The sequence below is a fragment of the Bactrocera tryoni genome, chromosome 5, assembly GCF_016617805.1.
Source record: "Bactrocera tryoni isolate S06 chromosome 5, CSIRO_BtryS06_freeze2, whole genome shotgun sequence".
Taxonomy (NCBI): domain Eukaryota; kingdom Metazoa; phylum Arthropoda; class Insecta; order Diptera; family Tephritidae; genus Bactrocera; species Bactrocera tryoni.
In genome coordinates this window covers 59,153,976-59,173,302 of record NC_052503.1, presented here as the reverse complement: position 1 = coordinate 59,173,302, position 19,327 = coordinate 59,153,976, and the positions used below count along the sequence as shown (strand labels likewise).

The 19,327-nt window shown below is 33.9% G+C and overlaps 1 protein-coding gene across 1 annotated transcript; it reads right to left on the bottom strand.

Annotated features, from left to right (window-relative positions):
- Window positions 1-1,878: 1,878 nt before the first annotated feature.
- On the bottom strand, window positions 1,879-16,751 carry LOC120777191 (catalase). The gene is made up of 3 exons (XM_040108360.1): window positions 16,548-16,751; window positions 4,439-4,960; window positions 1,879-3,100 (listed from the first exon to the last, which is right to left on the bottom strand). The coding sequence occupies exons 1-3, from the start codon at window positions 16,602-16,604 to the stop codon at window positions 2,159-2,161; spliced, it is 1,521 nt and encodes a 506-aa protein (XP_039964294.1). The 5' UTR covers window positions 16,605-16,751; the 3' UTR covers window positions 1,879-2,158.
- Window positions 16,752-19,327: the final 2,576 nt, after the last annotated feature.

The window sequence follows — 19,327 nt, the reverse complement described above, 5'->3', positions numbered from 1 at the left end:
CAATTTCAACACTACACAAAACTGTTTAATAATTTGAATAAAATAATCTGTAATAATCTGTTTTTTGATAGCACGGAGTTGACATCTAAGTCTTTTTTTGGATATTTGTGAAATCTATAACTCGCATTCCTTCCGCTTTATACTTAAAAATATACTTAATAATAAAATACTCTGAAGTTGTAAATAAACTTCAATGGGATATTGATAGTTTTTATGATTGGTGGCCGAAATTAAAGCTTACCTTAATTGAGTCCTAAAATGTCTAACCTAAATCTTTGGCTAATCTTTGACAATATATTTTTTCTTTCAATATTCGCATCAACTCTCAATCGTTCTCTGTGCTTGCTACTTCCAGATTTTCCGACCCCTTACTATCCGTCAAAATTATTGTTAACGTATATTGTTGGTTTCTATCTTAGCATATGCTATGTTCATCTGAAGACTATGTTATCTATTCTCAGTTAATAGGATTTAAAGTGTTCAAAAAGATTTTCCTTAAATTCACCCTCCACTTCTTAAAGTTTGTTGACCCCATACCGTCTTATGAATCTCGTTTATTGCTATTAAACCTTAAATCACTTGAAAATCGACGGTCCGTTCACTGCCATTCATTTGATTTCAATGTTATTAATGGAGGTATTGATTTCTTCATTTGTTAGGAAAAATATTCAATATTCTTCAGCTTCACCTCAGATCTATTTCCCCATTTTACTGTAAAAATGAGAAAACTAAACTTTCAGATTAAGCCCCTCTCAAGCGTGCTATGCGAAAGTTTAACTATTCGGTAACAAGGGCTTGAATAGTTTCGGTTCGATTTGGCACATTTCAAAGGCAGTATTTGAGCAAAGTTGTATCCCGAAAAAGTAATAATCAAATAGAATTTAAAATTGTGATATGGGAAGTAGGCGTGGTTGTTCAATTTCCCTCATTTTCGCATACATAGGAATGTGAGAAGAATGTCATACACCAAATTTGGTTAACTCGTTTGGGCGGGTCCCGATATATGTGATTTCACCTAAAAGTGGGCGGTGCCACCATCTCGGATGTAAAATTGTATGCCTCTGTCGTATTTAGTTATTGATTTATCGCGCTTTCAGTAGTTTTTAACAGTGCCGTTACACGGGCAGTGGACGGGGTTATCTTCCGATGTCATTAATTTTTAGAGTTTTTGCTGTTGTTGTAGCGGCAGAATTCTGCCGAGTTGGCAGTCCTGGCTGTACAAAAAATCAAAGTCCGCTCCGGTTACGTAGACCCAACTGTCGTGGGGATGTGTTGTTGTTGCAGAATTTTGCCGAGTGGACATAAGTTTACAGTGCCGGAAAGGTGTGCTAAGAGATTTTTCCAAATAATTAACGCACATGTGCCTATAGTTATTACTCAAGTCACAGCTTGCTTGAACGGACGGACGGACAGACAGACAATCACCCGGATTTCAACTTTTCTCGTCATCCTGATCATTTATATATATGTTATAACTATCTCGATTAGTTTTAGGTGATACGTATAAGCGTTAGGTGAACAAAACTATAATACTATGTAGTGTCGTATTTAAAAAATAAAAATCTAGATTAAAAAATGAAAATTTAATTTTTAATGGAACATTTTTTAATTATAAAATTCGCAACCCTCCTTCAAAGTATACTATGTAATATTTAAGAGCAAAAAAAGTTTCATCGAAATTTAGTGAATGTAAGTTAGTACTACTCTCGTTATTATTGCAAATAAAAACTGTAATATATTTTTATTTTATGAAAGTATCAAATTTTATTGAATAAGTAAAAAATCATATATGTATATTGTTTAAACACAGAATATTATATAATAATATGATTATATAAACATAAAGGAATTGCGATGTTATTACATAAACAACATAATAAGGCCTCCTAATCTTCTCCTAAAAGATTATAAGTATTTAATTTTTAACGTGTTAACCATTTAACAATAATACAATTTGAATTTCAAATAACGTTTTTTATCCAGTAAAAATAAAGAATATAATGGTTTTGCCATTTGGCAGACTGGATACCTTGATGTAGTAATAATATTTCAAGAACAAGTTTCTCAAAACGACCAGTAACCTCAAAACAAGTGGTTATTACATGTATAACAATGTAAAAAGTGAAAACAATGCAGATACAATGAAAATTTTAGTTCTTTAAATTTTGGCAGATTTGGCCAGGTTTAAACCTTCAGTAAGCATTCTACCAAAGTCAGCATGAACTAAAGTAAAGTTCTTAACAGCGCGCTCCTGAATAAATTGACTGGCATTACTCAAATTGTCTACAATATTAGCTACCAAACGCTGACGTGCTTTCTCATCTAAAACATAAACCCAAAAATCTGTCACCTGGCTGTAGTTATCCTCGGTGAAGCCGCTGGTGAAGCGATAAACCTCGCCCTGCACAGGGCAACACGGCATAAGGCTCTTTGCACGAGCACTTTCGTCTGGTCCAGAAAACGAGTTCGGGAAATAATTAGGAGCACCACCTTGATTATCGTTAACACGCATTGCGCCATCGCGTTGATAGTTAGTTACACTAACACGATAAGGACAATTCACCGGGATCTGCAAATAATTAGGGCCCAAACGATGTCTATGTGTATCGGAGTACGAGAAAAGTCGACCTTGCAACATCTTATCTGGTGATGGTTCGATGCCTGGGACCAAATGCGCTGGACTAAAGGCAATTTGTTCAACTTCAGCAAAGTAATTGGTCGGATTTCTATCAAGTACCATCTTGCCAAATTGGATAAGTGGGAAATCCTTATGGCTCCACACTTTTGTCACATCAAAAGGATTATATTTAAATTTCTTAGCTTGGTCAAATGTCATCACTTGCAGATACCATGTCCAACTGGGATAATTGCCATTCTTAATAGCATTGTATAGATCACGAATACTATAATCTGGATCAGTTGCTGCCAACTCTTGAGCAATCTTAGGGTCGAGATTCTTGATTCCTTGATCAGTTTTGTAGTGAAACTTGGCATAGATAGGCTCACCTTTGCAATTTACCAACTTGAAGGTATGAGAACCATAACCATTCATATGGCGATAACCATCGGGAATACCTCGATCGCCAAACAAAAAGGACACCTGCAAAGACATCCGATTATGTAATTAAGTATAACATTTGTATAGCCTTTACACACAGCCGAATTAATTTAGTACATTCAGATTATAATCAAGAAACCAATTTTTGCCTTTCACAAAGCCGTCAACTGGATTAACGGTAAGCTCGTTTAACGATCACCTGTTATATATGATTTTGTTTTTCATTTTGTGTTTTTTCTATTGATTAAAATTCATAAACTGATTGCTATTTTATCAATCCACAAAACCAATTTTACAACCTGGAGAACTACCCGCAGAGTTGCATTTCAGTTTCAACTCTACTAAAATGCGATTAAAAATGAATGCAGTAAATTAATCATTTTATTTTGAAAAGTAAATCAATCTAAATTAACGCTTTAATCGAACAAACTCCGGTTAATTGATCAGTTAACTTCTGTGCGAAACGACGAATATACTTTCGCAACATGTTACTTCTAACGTTTGTTTGTAACACTTAAACTAATCAAGATAGATATGGATTTATACATACATATATAAATAAATGATCCGAATGACAAGACCAGTTGGCTTCGGAATGACTGTCTGTCTGTCTGTGGAAGCGATAACTCGGGTACAAATTTAGATATCTTGAAGAAAATTTACTAAATTACTTTACTACTTTTTATTATACATTAGAATTATTGGACTATTGCCACACCCACAAATTCCGCTAAGCGAAAACATATAACGGCAATAACTAAGCTCAAAATTGTCATTTGGTACAAGGTATCGCAGTAGTAAGAAGCACCTGTAGGCTGGAAATTAATCAAAGTGAGCATGGGCACTATTTAATATATAATGTCGGCAAGATGATATATTAAAGGGCTCCATAGGTGCCGTTATAAGATTTGAACAATGGACGTGACACCGCCCATCTTGAGGTGAAAAACTATACCTCAGGAAGTTTTTGACTAATTTGCACAATAATGTCGACGTTATCTTAGTAAAAAATTAGGCGAAATCGAAATACAATCACGCCTACACTCTATATAGCGAAATTTCAAATTCCGTACATATCGTTCATTTTACAGTATACTACCCAAACCACAATGGAGTTATCGGAAGAAAACTTTATACAAATAATTCCATAAAGTTATGACATCTAACGTCTCAAAATGGTCGAAATAAGACCATAAGTTATCAAGTTCGCAGACACTGAGAGCCTATAACTGACTGTTTACCGAAAATAACGGTTAATCAAATATAGTAGATCGAATTATTTCTCCCACTTTAACCTAGGCAAATTGCGAAAGTATAAAATATCGGTTACACCCGAATTTAGCCCTTCTTTACTTATATTTTCATATGTTTCCTTTATACCTGGTGAGTACTTTCCGGCCGAAGAGTTAAAAAGTCCCAGAACATATCAGGATCTTTCAAATGAGTTTGCGGATTACGCTTCTGGGTGTGGATAAAGCTGGGGAACAAAATCGGATCGCGAATAAAGAAAATGGGTGTGTTATTGCCCACCAAATCCCAAATACCGTCTTCAGTATAAAATTTTACAGCAAAACCGCGTGGATCACGAGCGGTATCAGCTGATCCACTTTCTCCACCCACAGTGGAAAAACGCACAGCAATCGGCGTACGTTTATGTACCTTCTCAAATACCTTAGCCGCGCAATATTTTGTAATATCATGTGTTACTTCAAAATATCCAAATGCACCGGCACCTTTGGCATGAACAACACGCTCTGGTATACGTTCACGGTCGAAAGCAGCCATTTCATCTAAAAACTTGACATCCTGCAACAATACTGGACCCCTTGGCCCCACAGTCAGCGTGGCATCCTTAATACCAACAGGATTCCCAGCTCCTGTCGTAATTGTGCCAGGAGGTTTCTAAACAGAAAAAAGTATCAAAAACAAAAATAATTAATTAAATGCAATAAAACTAAGAAGAATGAGTATAACTAAGGAATGAAATTTTAATATTCAAATATATATTATAATAAAGGATCGGCCACGCGTTGCTGTGGTATATATTTTATACTATTATTCATATAATAAACTATTCAATACAGTGAAAATGTCAACGAATAAAGGCGAAACCGTTTTTAACGGTACAAGAATCCAGGTGATTTTACTTGAGGTTTAATTTTGAATATGTTCATACAAATAAATGAAAAAAAGGAACTTAAGGCTGTTTTCTCACTTAGGTTAAAGCATCTGTCAGTCCAAAAAAAAAAAAAAAACGTTTTACCGAAAGAAGGAATCTTGGCTAAGAACTTAAGTGACAAATGGCTGCTAAACATTTGAACTTTCCTAACTCGAATCACAATAATCCACAAAAAACTTCGAGTTATGGCTGAAAATTCGTATGCAATTTGACTTCTATTGTTAATTCAAGAGTTCAAGTTATAGAAGTTTGAGTTATTGAAGTTCAACTATATTATATTTTTTTGAGGATTGTGAATACATGCGTACGTTTAGAAATATATACAGGGAAATATCCCATAAACAAACACAGACGAACCAGCCTTTCTGTCCAGTTATTAGAGTTGACCGCTTAATAGATTGTACGTAATAAATATCAACAAATTGTGGGAACGGTCAATATATTAATGGAGATGTCCTCTTAATAGAGCGTCCATTTAATGCAGCTTTCACTGTATTTCTAATTTATGAATTGTTTTGACTATCCTATCTAAGTTTTAGTAAATTGGTTCAGTAGTTTAGGGGTCCATCGCAGACAAACAACGTGACAAGTAATTTTTATATATAAATACAATACGAATACATGTACAGTTGCGAGCATTGAAATAGTAGTGCCTATTGGCCAAGAGAGTTTTGCTTTAAATTTTGTTTATTTTATGATATTGCCGTCGATCATTATTTTAGTTATATTCTCTGAAGTATAACGGTCCTGTTATTCACAACAATAAGTGTGAAACACTTACCGTTACTTTTTTAGAGCCAGTTTTATTGGAATATCTGTTTTTATAAGCGAGCAATAGAATAGTAGTGAACGGTGAGCTGATTACAAACAGATAATTTTTACTAAAAAAAATTTAATTTTATCAAATAAAAAGTAAGTTTCCTAATATTTTATTTATTATTCAATGCAAAAAGCAAAAAAATCTATGATTTTGCTCCTTTTATTGGACCGCGGGAAGCACTGTAGTGAAGAAAAACGAGAATGGATTCAATCTGTCATAAACAACGGTAAATCCTACAATGGAGTGGAAAGACTTGTAGGGTGTGAAGCCACAATGGTTCGCAATGCAATTATTTATAAAAAAAGGCGAAAAAGGGGCGCAAGATGGATTCTTTCTGAGAATTCTACACGAATAGTTGTAAGATGTGCCAAGACTCGACCTAGAATGTCAGCTATGGAGATTTGGAATGAACTTAACCTGGCCTGCGGTGTTCATACAGTGAGAAGACTTCTACATGAACATAATTTATATGTCCGCTGTCCTCGAAAAGTACCGTTATTAAAAAAAAAAATCATGTAGCAACACGTCTTAAATTCGCCAAAGGACACCTGAATTGGCCGATTGAGAAATGGCGCAACATCTTGTGGACAGACGTGTCGAAAGTTGTTCTATACGGTGGTAAAGGGTCCCGTCAGTATCTAAGATGCTCCCCTAATGCAGAGTACGAATCCAGATTCAGCACAAAAACTTTGAAGCATAGCGGTTTGAATATCATGGTTTGAGCTGTTTTTCTTACAGGCCCAATTTTTTTGTGTAGTCCCAATTCACAAGATTACTGGCATAATGGACCGATACACATACGGGGATATAATGCAGCATATTATGATACCATTTGCTGTAGAGGACATGCCGCTGAAAATGATATTTCATCAGGATAATGACCCGAAGCACACCAGTAGGGTGGTAAAAAAGTGGTTTCGGGTCAATGGAGTTGAAGTCATGGATAGGCCAGCTCAATCCCCTGGCCTCAATCCTATTGAAAACCGTTGGGCAGATGTCAAGAAAGCCGTGTGGAAGGATAAACACAAAAACAACAACGAGTTGTGGGCCGTAGTGCAGCAATCATGGCAGAGCATACCACTGAAAAGATGCCACAGTCTCGTAGATTCTCTGATGAAGCGATATATTGCTGTTATCAAAAATCATGGCCATGCTACCAAGTACTAAGATCTCCTATAGACGAAACTTGCAAAAATCCTTCAGTATTTTTTAAAAAAATTTTTTAGTACTTTACTACTATTTTACTGCTCCCCAAAATTTTCATACATAAACACATCTTTGTAAATAAACATATCTTATACATATTCAAATCAAAATATTTTTAGTAATAAACATAGCCTGGAAAATATGATCCACTTTTGCATTTCAATGGATGTTTAAATTGTTTGGCATTTTACATAACTCACAGATATGTAAAGCTCTAACACCCACTACTATTTCACTGCTCGCAGCTGTATATACATATATATGTAAATTTATACTAATTGTTTTCAAATGTACATACATAAGAAAGTATGTATGCCCAAATTATTCGGGATACGGACATGCATGTAGCTTAGTGGTTGTTATAGCTCCAGCATTATGCCGAGTTGGCAGTTCTTGGCCGGATAAAAATTCGTCCGTCCGGTTACCCGACTTTCGTGGAAACGGCATATAGCTTTACGTTTATAATTTTTTATGTTGCTTTATCTGCTTGATGTTGTGCTCAAAGCACTATTATGTATAAAAAGTACAACTTTAACTATGTAGATTAGCACTTGCTATTAAAATTTCCTTTATTTCCATAAGTGTGAGCTATTAAGACAGTCAAAATAATAGTAGTGCATAGATTAAGCTATCAAAACACAAAAATAAAATATGTAGTTTGATAACCAATTTTCAGAAAAGTATTGAGTTTTTTATTAATTTTATAAAGAAGTTAAAAAATTATTTGGTTGTTCACCTACATATGATGATTCGAATAGCCCTAAAATACAAACTGAATCCTGGAACACGTGGACGTCTTCGGGAAATAACTGACAAAGAGGCTAATTAATATTATCTAATCTTACTAATATCTAATATTTATGGGAAATGTTTAGTATCGCGCCGGTTTAGTATCGTTTATGGAGAAAAACAGGGGGGGCTACCCCCCCCCCCCCCTCACGCCCCCTTATCGGAAAGAGGAAGATTTGAACTTTTTAATAAACTTCCCCTCGACCCCCTCGACCCCCTAGAGCCCCTATAGATCTGTAGGGAGCCCTTTGAAAATGACCAAAAATCAGTGTTTCTGCTCATTTTTCCATACAAACTGAAACCAATGCAACCCAGCCAACATTTTTGTATGGACAATAATTCAAAATAAAGAAAACCAAAATGTTTCAGTGCAATGTATATACATATTTAATTGCATCTATTAATGGTACAAATTATCTATTAATGCTTCAAAAAATAACCCTGGTCGGTCCAACACCCGGGTGTATCAGATTTTTTTCGCATAGAACTCCTTTTTGCGTGGGCGGCCTTCGGCCGCGCTTCAAAAAAAATAACCCTGGTCGGTCCAACACCCGGGTGTATCAGATTTTTTTCGCATAGAACTCCTTTTTGCGTGGGCGGCCTTCGGCCGCGCTTCAAAAAAAATAACCCTGGTCGGTCCAACACCCGGGTGTTTCAGAATTTTTTTCGCATAGAACTCCTTTTTGCGTTGGCGGCCTTCGGCCGCGCTTTAAAAAAATAACCCTGGCCGGTCCAACACCGGCTACGCCATCCACAGTATTTTAGCATTGAACACCTTTTCGCGTTCACTTCATACATTTATTGCTAACTGGGTTTAATTTATTCCCTTTTGTTCGTGCTTTCTCGGTAATTTGACAGTTGAAATTAGGCAGTCATTTTGGTTTTTCGCATTATTGAACTCAATGCAGAAAAAGGTGTATTTTATTTAAAGATTTACAAAGAAATTAACAATCAAAAGTAATTAAAAACATTACTAGTTATCCATAATTGGTTTGGTACGATGCACAACAGGTGAAAATACACTAGCATATATTGAGAAATTTGCAAAAAATAGCATTTTTTAAAGTGAATTTGTGTAAAAATTTGTGAACCGATTTTTATAAAATATGTTTTAAAATAAAGTTTGATAATTTAAGCATACATTCGTGTTTAAAATTTTCAATTCGGTTGTCTCGTTTAGGTACAGTGAGCCAAAATTAACCGGCGCGATACTAAACCCAACCCTCTAATATTACTAATATTATCAAAGCAGAATTCTTTTGCACCTGCAACGTAAATTAAAAAAAGAACTGGTTCTGGACAGAAGTGTAGAAACAATTCGTAGATTGTAATTTAGAAAATCAAAGCCCAAGAAATGTGCCATTGTTATCAAAAAAACATGCGGCTCAAAGGCTGAAGTTAGCAAATGCACTTTGATAGGCCCCTAGCGAAATGATGAAACATTTGATGGACAGATAAATCCATAATCGTGCTATACGGTGCAATGGGATCTCGTCAATATCAATAAGATGACTAACCAACTCGGAGTGCAATCAAAAATACACCACCAAAATAATTAAATATGGGAAGTTTGGGCATGTTTTTAAATTTATATAGTTGGACCGATATATTGGATTAAAGAAACCATGAATCGTACTGTGTATGTTCGAATTTTACAGGAAGTAATGCTACCATATTCCCGTGAAAAAATGCCGCTATTTTGGGTCTTTCAACAACGACACAAAGCACACAAGCAAGTTGGCCCAGCAGTGGTTTTAGAAAAGTAGGATTAGAGTGGCCTGCACAATCTCCAAATCTCTACCCTATAGAATTTGTGGTTGCCGATGCTAATCCGACTAATAATAATCAACTTTGAGAAACTCTTGGGCGTGCATGAAACTCAATAACAATCGAACGATTGGAAAAACTTATTGTTTCAATACATTGTAAAAGCCAACAAAGTACACGTTACTAAGAATTATTTAGTTTGTCATATACTTAAGTTAATTTTGCTATGAAAATCTTTAATTTTTAAATTAGTACCAGAAACATTTTTACTCATCTGAATTATATTTACTATTATTTTGACAGTCTTTATATTATTATTAATTTAATTAATTCGAAATTAAACATGATCAAATAATACTAAATATCAAAAGTTGCAAAATAAAAATTTAGCAAATAACAAACCGACATTTTCTTTATTTCTTTACTACTGTTATTTTAACCACAACTGTACATACATATGTACGAAATTAAACACACATACATTATACAATACTTAAATTTGTGATTAAAATCTAAAATAAAAATTTATTTTTTCCACCTCCATATCAATGCTTTTTGCTTATTTTGGCAGATAACATGTTCAGATAATACATTGAAAACATTAAGATAAGAGTGGTGTTCATTACACACCCAACCTTCTATTTACATATTTATGAATATGTCCTCTGAGTGATAATTCTATACCTACATATATGTATAAATACACATTTAGGTACAAACGTACATACGTTTGTTTGCATGCATTTCAAATCCAATACTAAAATTCAATATCTCGCTTTGACTTTGTGCTCTGCATTCATCTTTCATAAGTTCAAGGCTAGAAGCGTTGCCGTTAATACAAAGTTCATTTAAAAGTACTGGAAAATGTTATCTATAAAGAATTATACTATATATTTTTTAACTTGGTCTCTTGCAGAAATAATTAATTTTATAAATATTAATGTTTGTGCAATTTTTTGTAAATTATTAAGGTAAAATTGTATTTTCATTGCAAAAATGTAACGAAACATTTGTACTTCGATTTTATTAAAATCTTATAACAAATATTCTCATTTTCTAGCTTATTGTTTAAGCCGCTAAATACGTACATATATTAGTAAGATATAATTTCACTTTATAACAATAAATGCTAGTATTTGGAAATAAATCAAAGAAATACTGAAAATTGTTTATACGAATGTACCATGTACATACATATGTACATGTTGTATGTATATGTTTTTCCATATTTTAGATTGTATCTAATACGCAATTAATGCCTCCATTTCCGACACAGTATACATACATATATACATATATGCATTATATAGTATATTGTAGTAATTTAAAATAAACGTCAGCAGTGCTGGTGCGATATAGAATTTTAACTTATAAAATTTTGTATTATTTCATTTTATTTCACCCATTAAAATGTGTAATGCTGGGTTTATCAACTTCGGTGCAACTCAGTCCAGTGTACCTCATTGTTTTATTATTTTTACTTCGCTCAAAATTTATAATTAACTGTAATATGTACTACTTTACATATACATATGTATGTATGTACGTATGTACAGAAAATGATGCAAATTGTTTAAAGTTGTAAATGTAATTGAACAACAGCCGAAGGTTACACCGTTGATAAACAGGTTGTATTCTGAAATTTAAACTTTTAAATACTTATATGTAGCATCGTAGTTAGGTAATTTACCATACTCGCCAAATTCAATCAAATGCGTCAAAATGCAAATAATTAGCTGTAGTAAAACCAATTTCGTTGCGACTAAGTACGCATAGGCATGTTCTTATATACATATATACATATATACATGTGTATGTAATTTTATAAAGACGTGATTCCATTCGAAATTTCATTGCGTGCATTGACAATGCCAAAACTGCAAATTTTAACAGTGTGTGGTATGTTATGTAATTATGTCCATGTGTTTCTCAAAGCAAGTCCTATAACATCTATTACAAGCCATATCGGAAGAAAACTATTTTAACACACATACTGAATACAGGGTACAGTTCTCGGACGCGAACAAATTCGTGAATCATTAAGCTAATTGAAAGGAGTTATAGTATAGTTGTAGCAGCAACAATAGCAGTGCACACTAGCATTTCTACTTACACATATACACCACTGGCAGTCAATGTGATTATACGAAAATAACTTCATACCAGTTTTTACAATCGTGGAATGAAGTGCATTGACTTTTATATGTATAAACTGTGCCATGCTTCATTGAAATATAGAGTACTCGAAGGTGCCTTTTGTGGCTTTGATTTGCGCATTCAATGGAACTATGACTATTAAAATATACCACATAAGGTTTTACATCATCGTATATATAGTATAATACATTTGATTATTTGCTTTAATTTAAAAAGGTTTCACCATATGACCATGTATTTTACACAAAGGCATACGGGTATATAGATGAATGTACATATGTATATATTCAACAGGTTTCTGTTTATATTATTGTGTGCACTTGCATAAGAACACAAGGATATATGAGGAAATCTGACATTTTTGCTTATTTCACTTTGAACTAAGTGTAATATCTTGTACCAAATTAAATCACATTTATGCGTAATTTTAACATGGAATTTTTGCATATAAAGACCAGGAAAACCAATTAAAGTTTTATCTGGATATTTTTTTATTAATACGTGTACATAATTTAAAAGACCCCTTAAACAATAAATGCAAAACTTCTGGACACATAGCTTAAAACTTGAGTACAACAAAATAAAACTACATTTTCTGCATGACTGACGTTTACTACATACATATGTATGTACAAATACAAAATTTTATTCGAAATAGTCACATTTTACTTTCACAAAAGACCTCAAACGATTCGGACATTGATTAATAGCAGCACGCACAGTTTCTCTTGATATTGACGACGCTGCTCGAATACTGGAGCAGAATCTTGGTGGAAGATCCAATGTTCTTTACCGAAAATAGTTTTGCCTTACTGCTTTACCACTCCTTCTAAAACACCAGTTTTAACTCCTATTTTACAGAAGTGAAAAGGTGTAACGCCATTATAGAACCTGGATGGAGACCATGGAATAACATTTTTTTTTGCTCTTGGGAAGTTTTTGCGTAGATTTTGTCATTTCCCTTATTAAATTTTTTTTAACAGTGAACATTTTTTGATCTTTAAAAAAGATACTATCATGCGCCTGTGAGAAATTGATCAGTTGACCGACTTAGTTTTAGCATTGATCGGGTCGGTATATCTATTTCCCTTAACAAAATTTTGCGTTTTCTAAAAGGATTTCTGCGAATGCAGACTTCTTCCGTAAACCTTTGGGAAGAGCTGATTATTTAACAAGGATTGCGTTTTAAATTTCGGGATTCTCCATTAAGATCTATACACTTTTGTATGCGTTTGGACTAATAGTCGAAGCACTTTTGTCAATGTGATCGAGGTATCTCAAAACCCTAATTCTGATCGTATCATCGGCCTCTTCAAGTGTCGAAAAACGTTGACGTCTTAGTTTATTTTTTACGTACAGGAATTTCCACCACAGCCGGTTATACGTTACCAGAATTGACCTGAATTTTATCCGGCCAAGGCCTGTTTTTTCCGTGATCTAATACCCGTTAGGATAGGTGAGATTTAGATTAAGTGTGTTGTCACTGAACAACTCCTTGCAGCAAGGTTGCCCCGCATACTCCTAGTCAAACCCGGGCCCAGAGGAAGAAAAAATCAACTTACATGATCCTGATGGTCCCCACAAATATTTAATGGAAAAAAATAACGTACCCATTGTTAGAGTGACCCCGCCTTAGTCCGGATCTTTATCTAATAAGGGATCTTAAGAGCATCTGAGATTTTAAGCTTCATTTAACTAACTATATTTTGAAATTTTTGTATAAAAATGGAAGAATGCCACGCAAGCCACCAATGAAATTTCTGAAGTTTACGGAGACGATGCTGTATCAATACGTGTAGCACAACAATGGTTCACTCGCTTTCGTTCTGGAACTTTCGAAATTTCGATTTACACTAATGAAAGTTTTACACTGATGAACTAATGTCTCTAGCGGAAAATCGCAAAATGTGGTCGACCAGAATGGTACATATTTGTTTATTTATTTATTATTATAAATAAAATAAATTAATTAAAATTTTATTAGTAATACGAAAAGGCTTTTTCGACTACCCAATAACTGATATAACTTCAAATAACAAGTAATATCCAACTAGTATTGAACAAATAAGCAAAGTAATTCAAAATAATAAATTTAATAAAGTAATAATTTGCATTACATGGACATAAAATTTATTAAAGGGTTGATCATAAGCTTTAAAATTTATACAATGGACCAATAAGGTTTACATACACCTAGTTCTATTAAATTACGAAACGTTTGTATGTTATAAAATGAATAAATTTTGTGGTTTTTTTCTATCCATTTCAAAAGATATATATTTAACATTAAATTTAGCATATCAAAATATTTTTTTTTACGCAAATAAAAAAAATTAATGCTAAAGCTTAAAATGGACATAATTTATATCAAAAAGTTTACGTACACTAATGATTATTTATATAAATCAAAAGTAATTACAATAGTTTTAGCGGTTCTTGGCCTACATTTTGTTGCTATTATTGTCCCTAGACATCGATGTATGTATTATTTCCGGATATTTTGTCCCACTAAGTACATTATCCAGCTTTTTGGCCTTATTTTGATAAAATTCGATGTTTTCGAATTCGATTTTCCAAAAAGTTCCAGATGTTTTGAATCGGATTAATGTATGGTGAATGCGGTACCTATGGAACTATTTTTAATTGCATAGCAACCCTGCACGTACAAGATAAGACCTGCGTTTTGCGTCGTTATCCTGTTGTAAACAGAAGTAGCCGCTATTAACAGCCGATTTAAGCACATTTAATATTTAAATTTTTTTCTTAAAATGTATCAGATACACAATACCACAAAAGTAGGAATAAAAAAAGTTTTTCACAACGCCCTAAAATTCAGCATACATATGGTATATCAACAAACAAAACAACAAAACCCAAGGTTCATTACTGTATCTACTGAACTAATAGCGCAATTCAGCGGTCCTGTTAAAAAAATTTTTAAAACCTTATGCCTACCAAACTAAATTTATGATATCTAGACATATGTACATATATTATAAGGATTTACTATTTATAGTAATTATACTTTAGAAATTTATCGAATTTTTCCGGCGAAAATATGGCGTTAACAAGTATCAAACACATCTACAACAAAAAGGCACATGAGCTATTATGTATATGGTAAAAGTAACTTATAGACGAAAGAAAAAAAAAATAAAAAAAAAGGATTATACGGTCAATACAAATTCATTATATTGTGATTAGTAACGCAAAATCTTTCAGAATTTGTTTTCTTTAGATAAATCTTGGTGTTGGTTCGAACAGGGTTATTTTTTTAAGGCCGTTTGGTCCAACCAAGGTATATTTTGAAGCGCGGCCGAAGACCGCCAATGCTGACAGGAATTCTACATGAAGAAAATAATAATGAGCTATTTACTTCCTGCCTTTGATGCATTATTTATTTTCTTTATTTATTTTGGTGGCCTTGTAAAATGCATATATAGAAGACTGTTTATATGCTAGAACGTAACACTTTTGTTATTGTGGGAACAAAAATAATTGATTATACATTAAATAAAAGTTATTTTTGCACTGTTATTTCATATTAATAAATGGGTATAAACGAATAAATGAAGTGCTAGTGAATATAAAAGGAGAAACACGCACTTTAAATTTTCAAACATTAAATGCATATAATTCAAAAACCAAAAGTTAGCAGCAAATATACATAAGTATATGTATATAAAAACCGCTGTAAGTTAAAAACGGAGGTTAAGATTACAATTTTTATTATTTCATTGATTGTTCTTATGAAATCAAAATTATATACTTATATTAATGAATGACAAAGTATGGAATAGTAGTGTGGTGTTTGTATGCATAAATTGCAAGTCATAATTAGACTGTTAATGGAAAATAGATTCAAGCAATTAACACGAGAGAAATCAGCTTATACATCTAAAAGGAATTTTTGCGAAGCTCTACCAAAATAAAAAATAAACTATTAAGGTGCGAAAATTGATTCTTTTGCAATAGTTATCACGCCTTTCGAAAAAGAATGCATGTATGCCTATACATATACTTCTAATATATATATGTATATACCTACGTATATATATGCTGGTAGATAAAATGGCTGTCTTACGACGCACCTAGGGCTTTAAGAGGCACATTGTGATAATACATATCGCAATTTGCGAGGATTTAAAAAAAAAGGCTTTACAAAAGACCAATTTCGTATAAATATATTAAATAGCTTCAATTAAAGCTTGGGAATAAATATTAGCAATGGTGTATAGGAACTCAGATGTTATAAAAACTAGTGTTATGCATACTTTTTTTTAAGTTAAGAAAAGTATACGTATTTAAATATTATAATTATGTTAAATTCAAAAAATGATCTAAAATCTATACCTAAAATATAACGGAAGCTCTACACATATTTAATTTAGTTGTAATATTCATAGTTAAAGGGTTAAAATGACAAAAAAAAGTGTACAGAAGTATAAGTACATATCCTTCCATAAAATCTACCAAATACACTGAAAACCCAACTAAATTTTAATTGATCTTTAAAATTAGGTGATTTTAACTTCATAAAACCCTTATCTCGATATTAGCACAACACTTACCGACAAATTATTTTTATAGTCGATTAGTTGGTTTGTGGCTGCGTCACGATTAGACATATTTTCCAAGAGTAGCTTCAAACAGTTTAAAGAATCACAAAGGCAAAACCGGCAAAAGTGCGTAATTTAATTGCAGAATTAAAATATATTTTAAAACCGTCTTTACACGGAAAAATGATATGCAGGTGAAAACTGGAAGCTCTTTTATACGTTCTGACATTCAATGACAATAACTTATCAGGGTTACATTGACTCAAAACAGAGTAGATCTTGCTGTGTTGCCGTATATATATAATTTATTTTAATTTTTGAGAAGTGATTTACGGTTTCAATAAATAACGGGATTCTGTAACCACTCTCTAGTCTCGTAATGTAATAGATTTTGTGACTGTTACTTACAGAATAGTAAAATCGTCTCAAATCTCAAAAATTGCCTCTAACTTAAAATCTCAAATTCAGAGACTTGAGATTGTATCACAGTACAGAATCGCACGGTTTAGCTCAAAATGTCTCAAATAGAGACTGGTTCAGAATCCCGCTATTAAATAACTCAATACTAATAGCTCTAAATTAATTCATTTAATATGTTATTGTTAGTTTAGCTTACAAATGTACCATTTTTGTGAATATTAAGAATTAGTAAATTAATTTATTTCTTCTTCTTAATTAGCGATTATAGCCGAGTTAACAACAGCGCGCCAGTCGTTTCTTCTTTTCGCTACGTGGCGTCAATTGGATATTCCAAGCTTAGCCAGGTCCTTTTCCACTTGGTCCTTCCAACGGAGTGGAGGTCTTTCTCTTCCTCTGCTTCCCCCGGCGCCACTGCGTCGAATACTTTCAGAGCTGGAGTGTTTTCGTCCATTCGGACAACATGACCTTGCCAGCATAGCCGCTGTCTTTTAATTCGCTATGTCAATGTCGTCGTATATCTCGTACAGCTCAACGTTCCATCGAATGCGAAATTAATTTATTTAGTATTGTAAATTATACGAAGTATATCAATATAAACCATATATAAACTTTTTACCAAAAAAAATAATGTTAATATAGTAATTATCATACTTAAATGTTTCCAAAAAATTTATTGTAAAAGAAAATTCAGTTTGTAATATATACATATATGTATATATAAATATCGATATTTAAAAGCTAATCTAAAACAAATGCGAAAAATTTGTAAAAATGATTGCAAGAAGGACATTTTATTTTGTAATGTATGTATATATAAATGGTAATAATTAAAAGCTATTCCTAAATAATTACTGGAAATTTATAAAAATAGAAAGGAAAAATGTAACTGCTATGTATAAACATGTAAACTTCAAAAAAGAATTAAATAAAAAGATATAAAAATTCAATTGTTTTATTCAGAATAAAAAAGTTGATTGATACGATAGACAGTGGTGACTAATGAATAACCCAACAAATAACCCATAGCAAGTTGCGCGATGACCGTTGAACCAGTTTTCTGTGACCAATGAATGACCATAATAATTATCAAAAAAACTATTTCAAAATCAATGAGAGAGAGCGAATAAGCTAATCACACCGACGTGTAGTGAAAAAAAAGGAAAGGTTACTTTTTCCCGAGGCCAGAACAAAAATTACCTATCGTATAACGAAGGCATTATTTACTGATAACCTATCGGTGACCAGTTACGTAACTATTACCCATCTTGTAGGGACTTTCTGTAAGTAAGCTATCCACATCTTAGCGAAACCGGGTTTGTCAATTAAAGCTAGATAGATAGATAGATATTATTATTAGTGGAGTATTGTACCGCGACCTAGGGTCTATCGTGCCCTCTCCTATATCACGTGTATTCACCAAGTTCCAGGAGTTTGCTAGGCGCTACTGAGGTGGCGTGATCCCTGTCAATGTATATGGAACCCAGGGCCTTAAACCTTCTTCTGGAAATTACTGTTCAATCCAGAATTAGGTGTGCTGGTGTTTCTTGTTCCAGGTCGCAGAACCGACAGTTAGCGCAGGAGACTATGCCCATGTTGGACAAGCGCTTCCTGAGCTTGCAGTGCCCTGTGTAGCGCGCGTCGATGATGCTGAATTTGTCACGGGAGAGGTTAATTAGTTCTTTGAACCAGGAGAGATTGTACCCCCCTAGAAGCAGCTTGGCATGGCGCATACCTACATGCTGCCAGCGCTGTTCTCTCTCCGCTTTCTCTTCCATGCGGAGCAGCTCCCTAAGAGAGTGGGATCCCACCGCGATGCATGATTCTGGTCCCATCATCTTGGACGCTGCCGCAGAGCGGGCTAGATCGTCGGCCCTCTCATTTCCTTCTAACCCTTTATGCCCTGGCACCCAGATTAGGTGCACCCGGTTGCACAACGAAAAGCGGTTCAGCCTTTCATTCGTCTACTAAAAACGATTTGATCTCATATGCTGAGACCGCTTTTAGTGCCGCTTGACTATCGCTGAGAATGGCCATGCGCTGGTTGCGGTGGAGGTTGCGGTGGAGGTTAATTTCTACGCACTGACTTATAGCAAAAACTTCAGCCTGACTTGGGAAGCGTCCAATTGGTATGGACGGCTTGGTACGCGGTCCCGCAATACCTGCACCAATACCTTCCGGTGTTTTTGAGCCGTCAATGTACCACTGGATGGTACTGTCTTTCAGCAGCATTTCCAGCATGAAATCATTTCACTCTGTCTTGCTGCCTAGAGTAACTCTAAAGTTCTTTATGAAATTTATCCTCTTCGTGGCGCCGTCCCTTGGGAAAAGGGCTAGCGGTGTGCTTTCCGCTAGTGCTTCCATCTGTCGAGACG

Coding starts and splice junctions, on each gene's coding strand:
- LOC120777191 (XM_040108360.1), bottom strand. CDS start 16,604: ATGTCTAATCGTGACGCAGCCACAAACCAACTAATCGACTATAAAAAT. Junction 4,961..16,547: donor ACTATAAAAATAATTTGTCG/GTAAGTGTTGTG, acceptor TTTTCTGTTTAG/AAACCTCCTGGCACAATTAC. Junction 3,101..4,438: donor GGCCGGAAAGTACTCACCAG/GTATAAAGGAAA, acceptor ATGTCTTTGCAG/GTGTCCTTTTTGTTTGGCGA.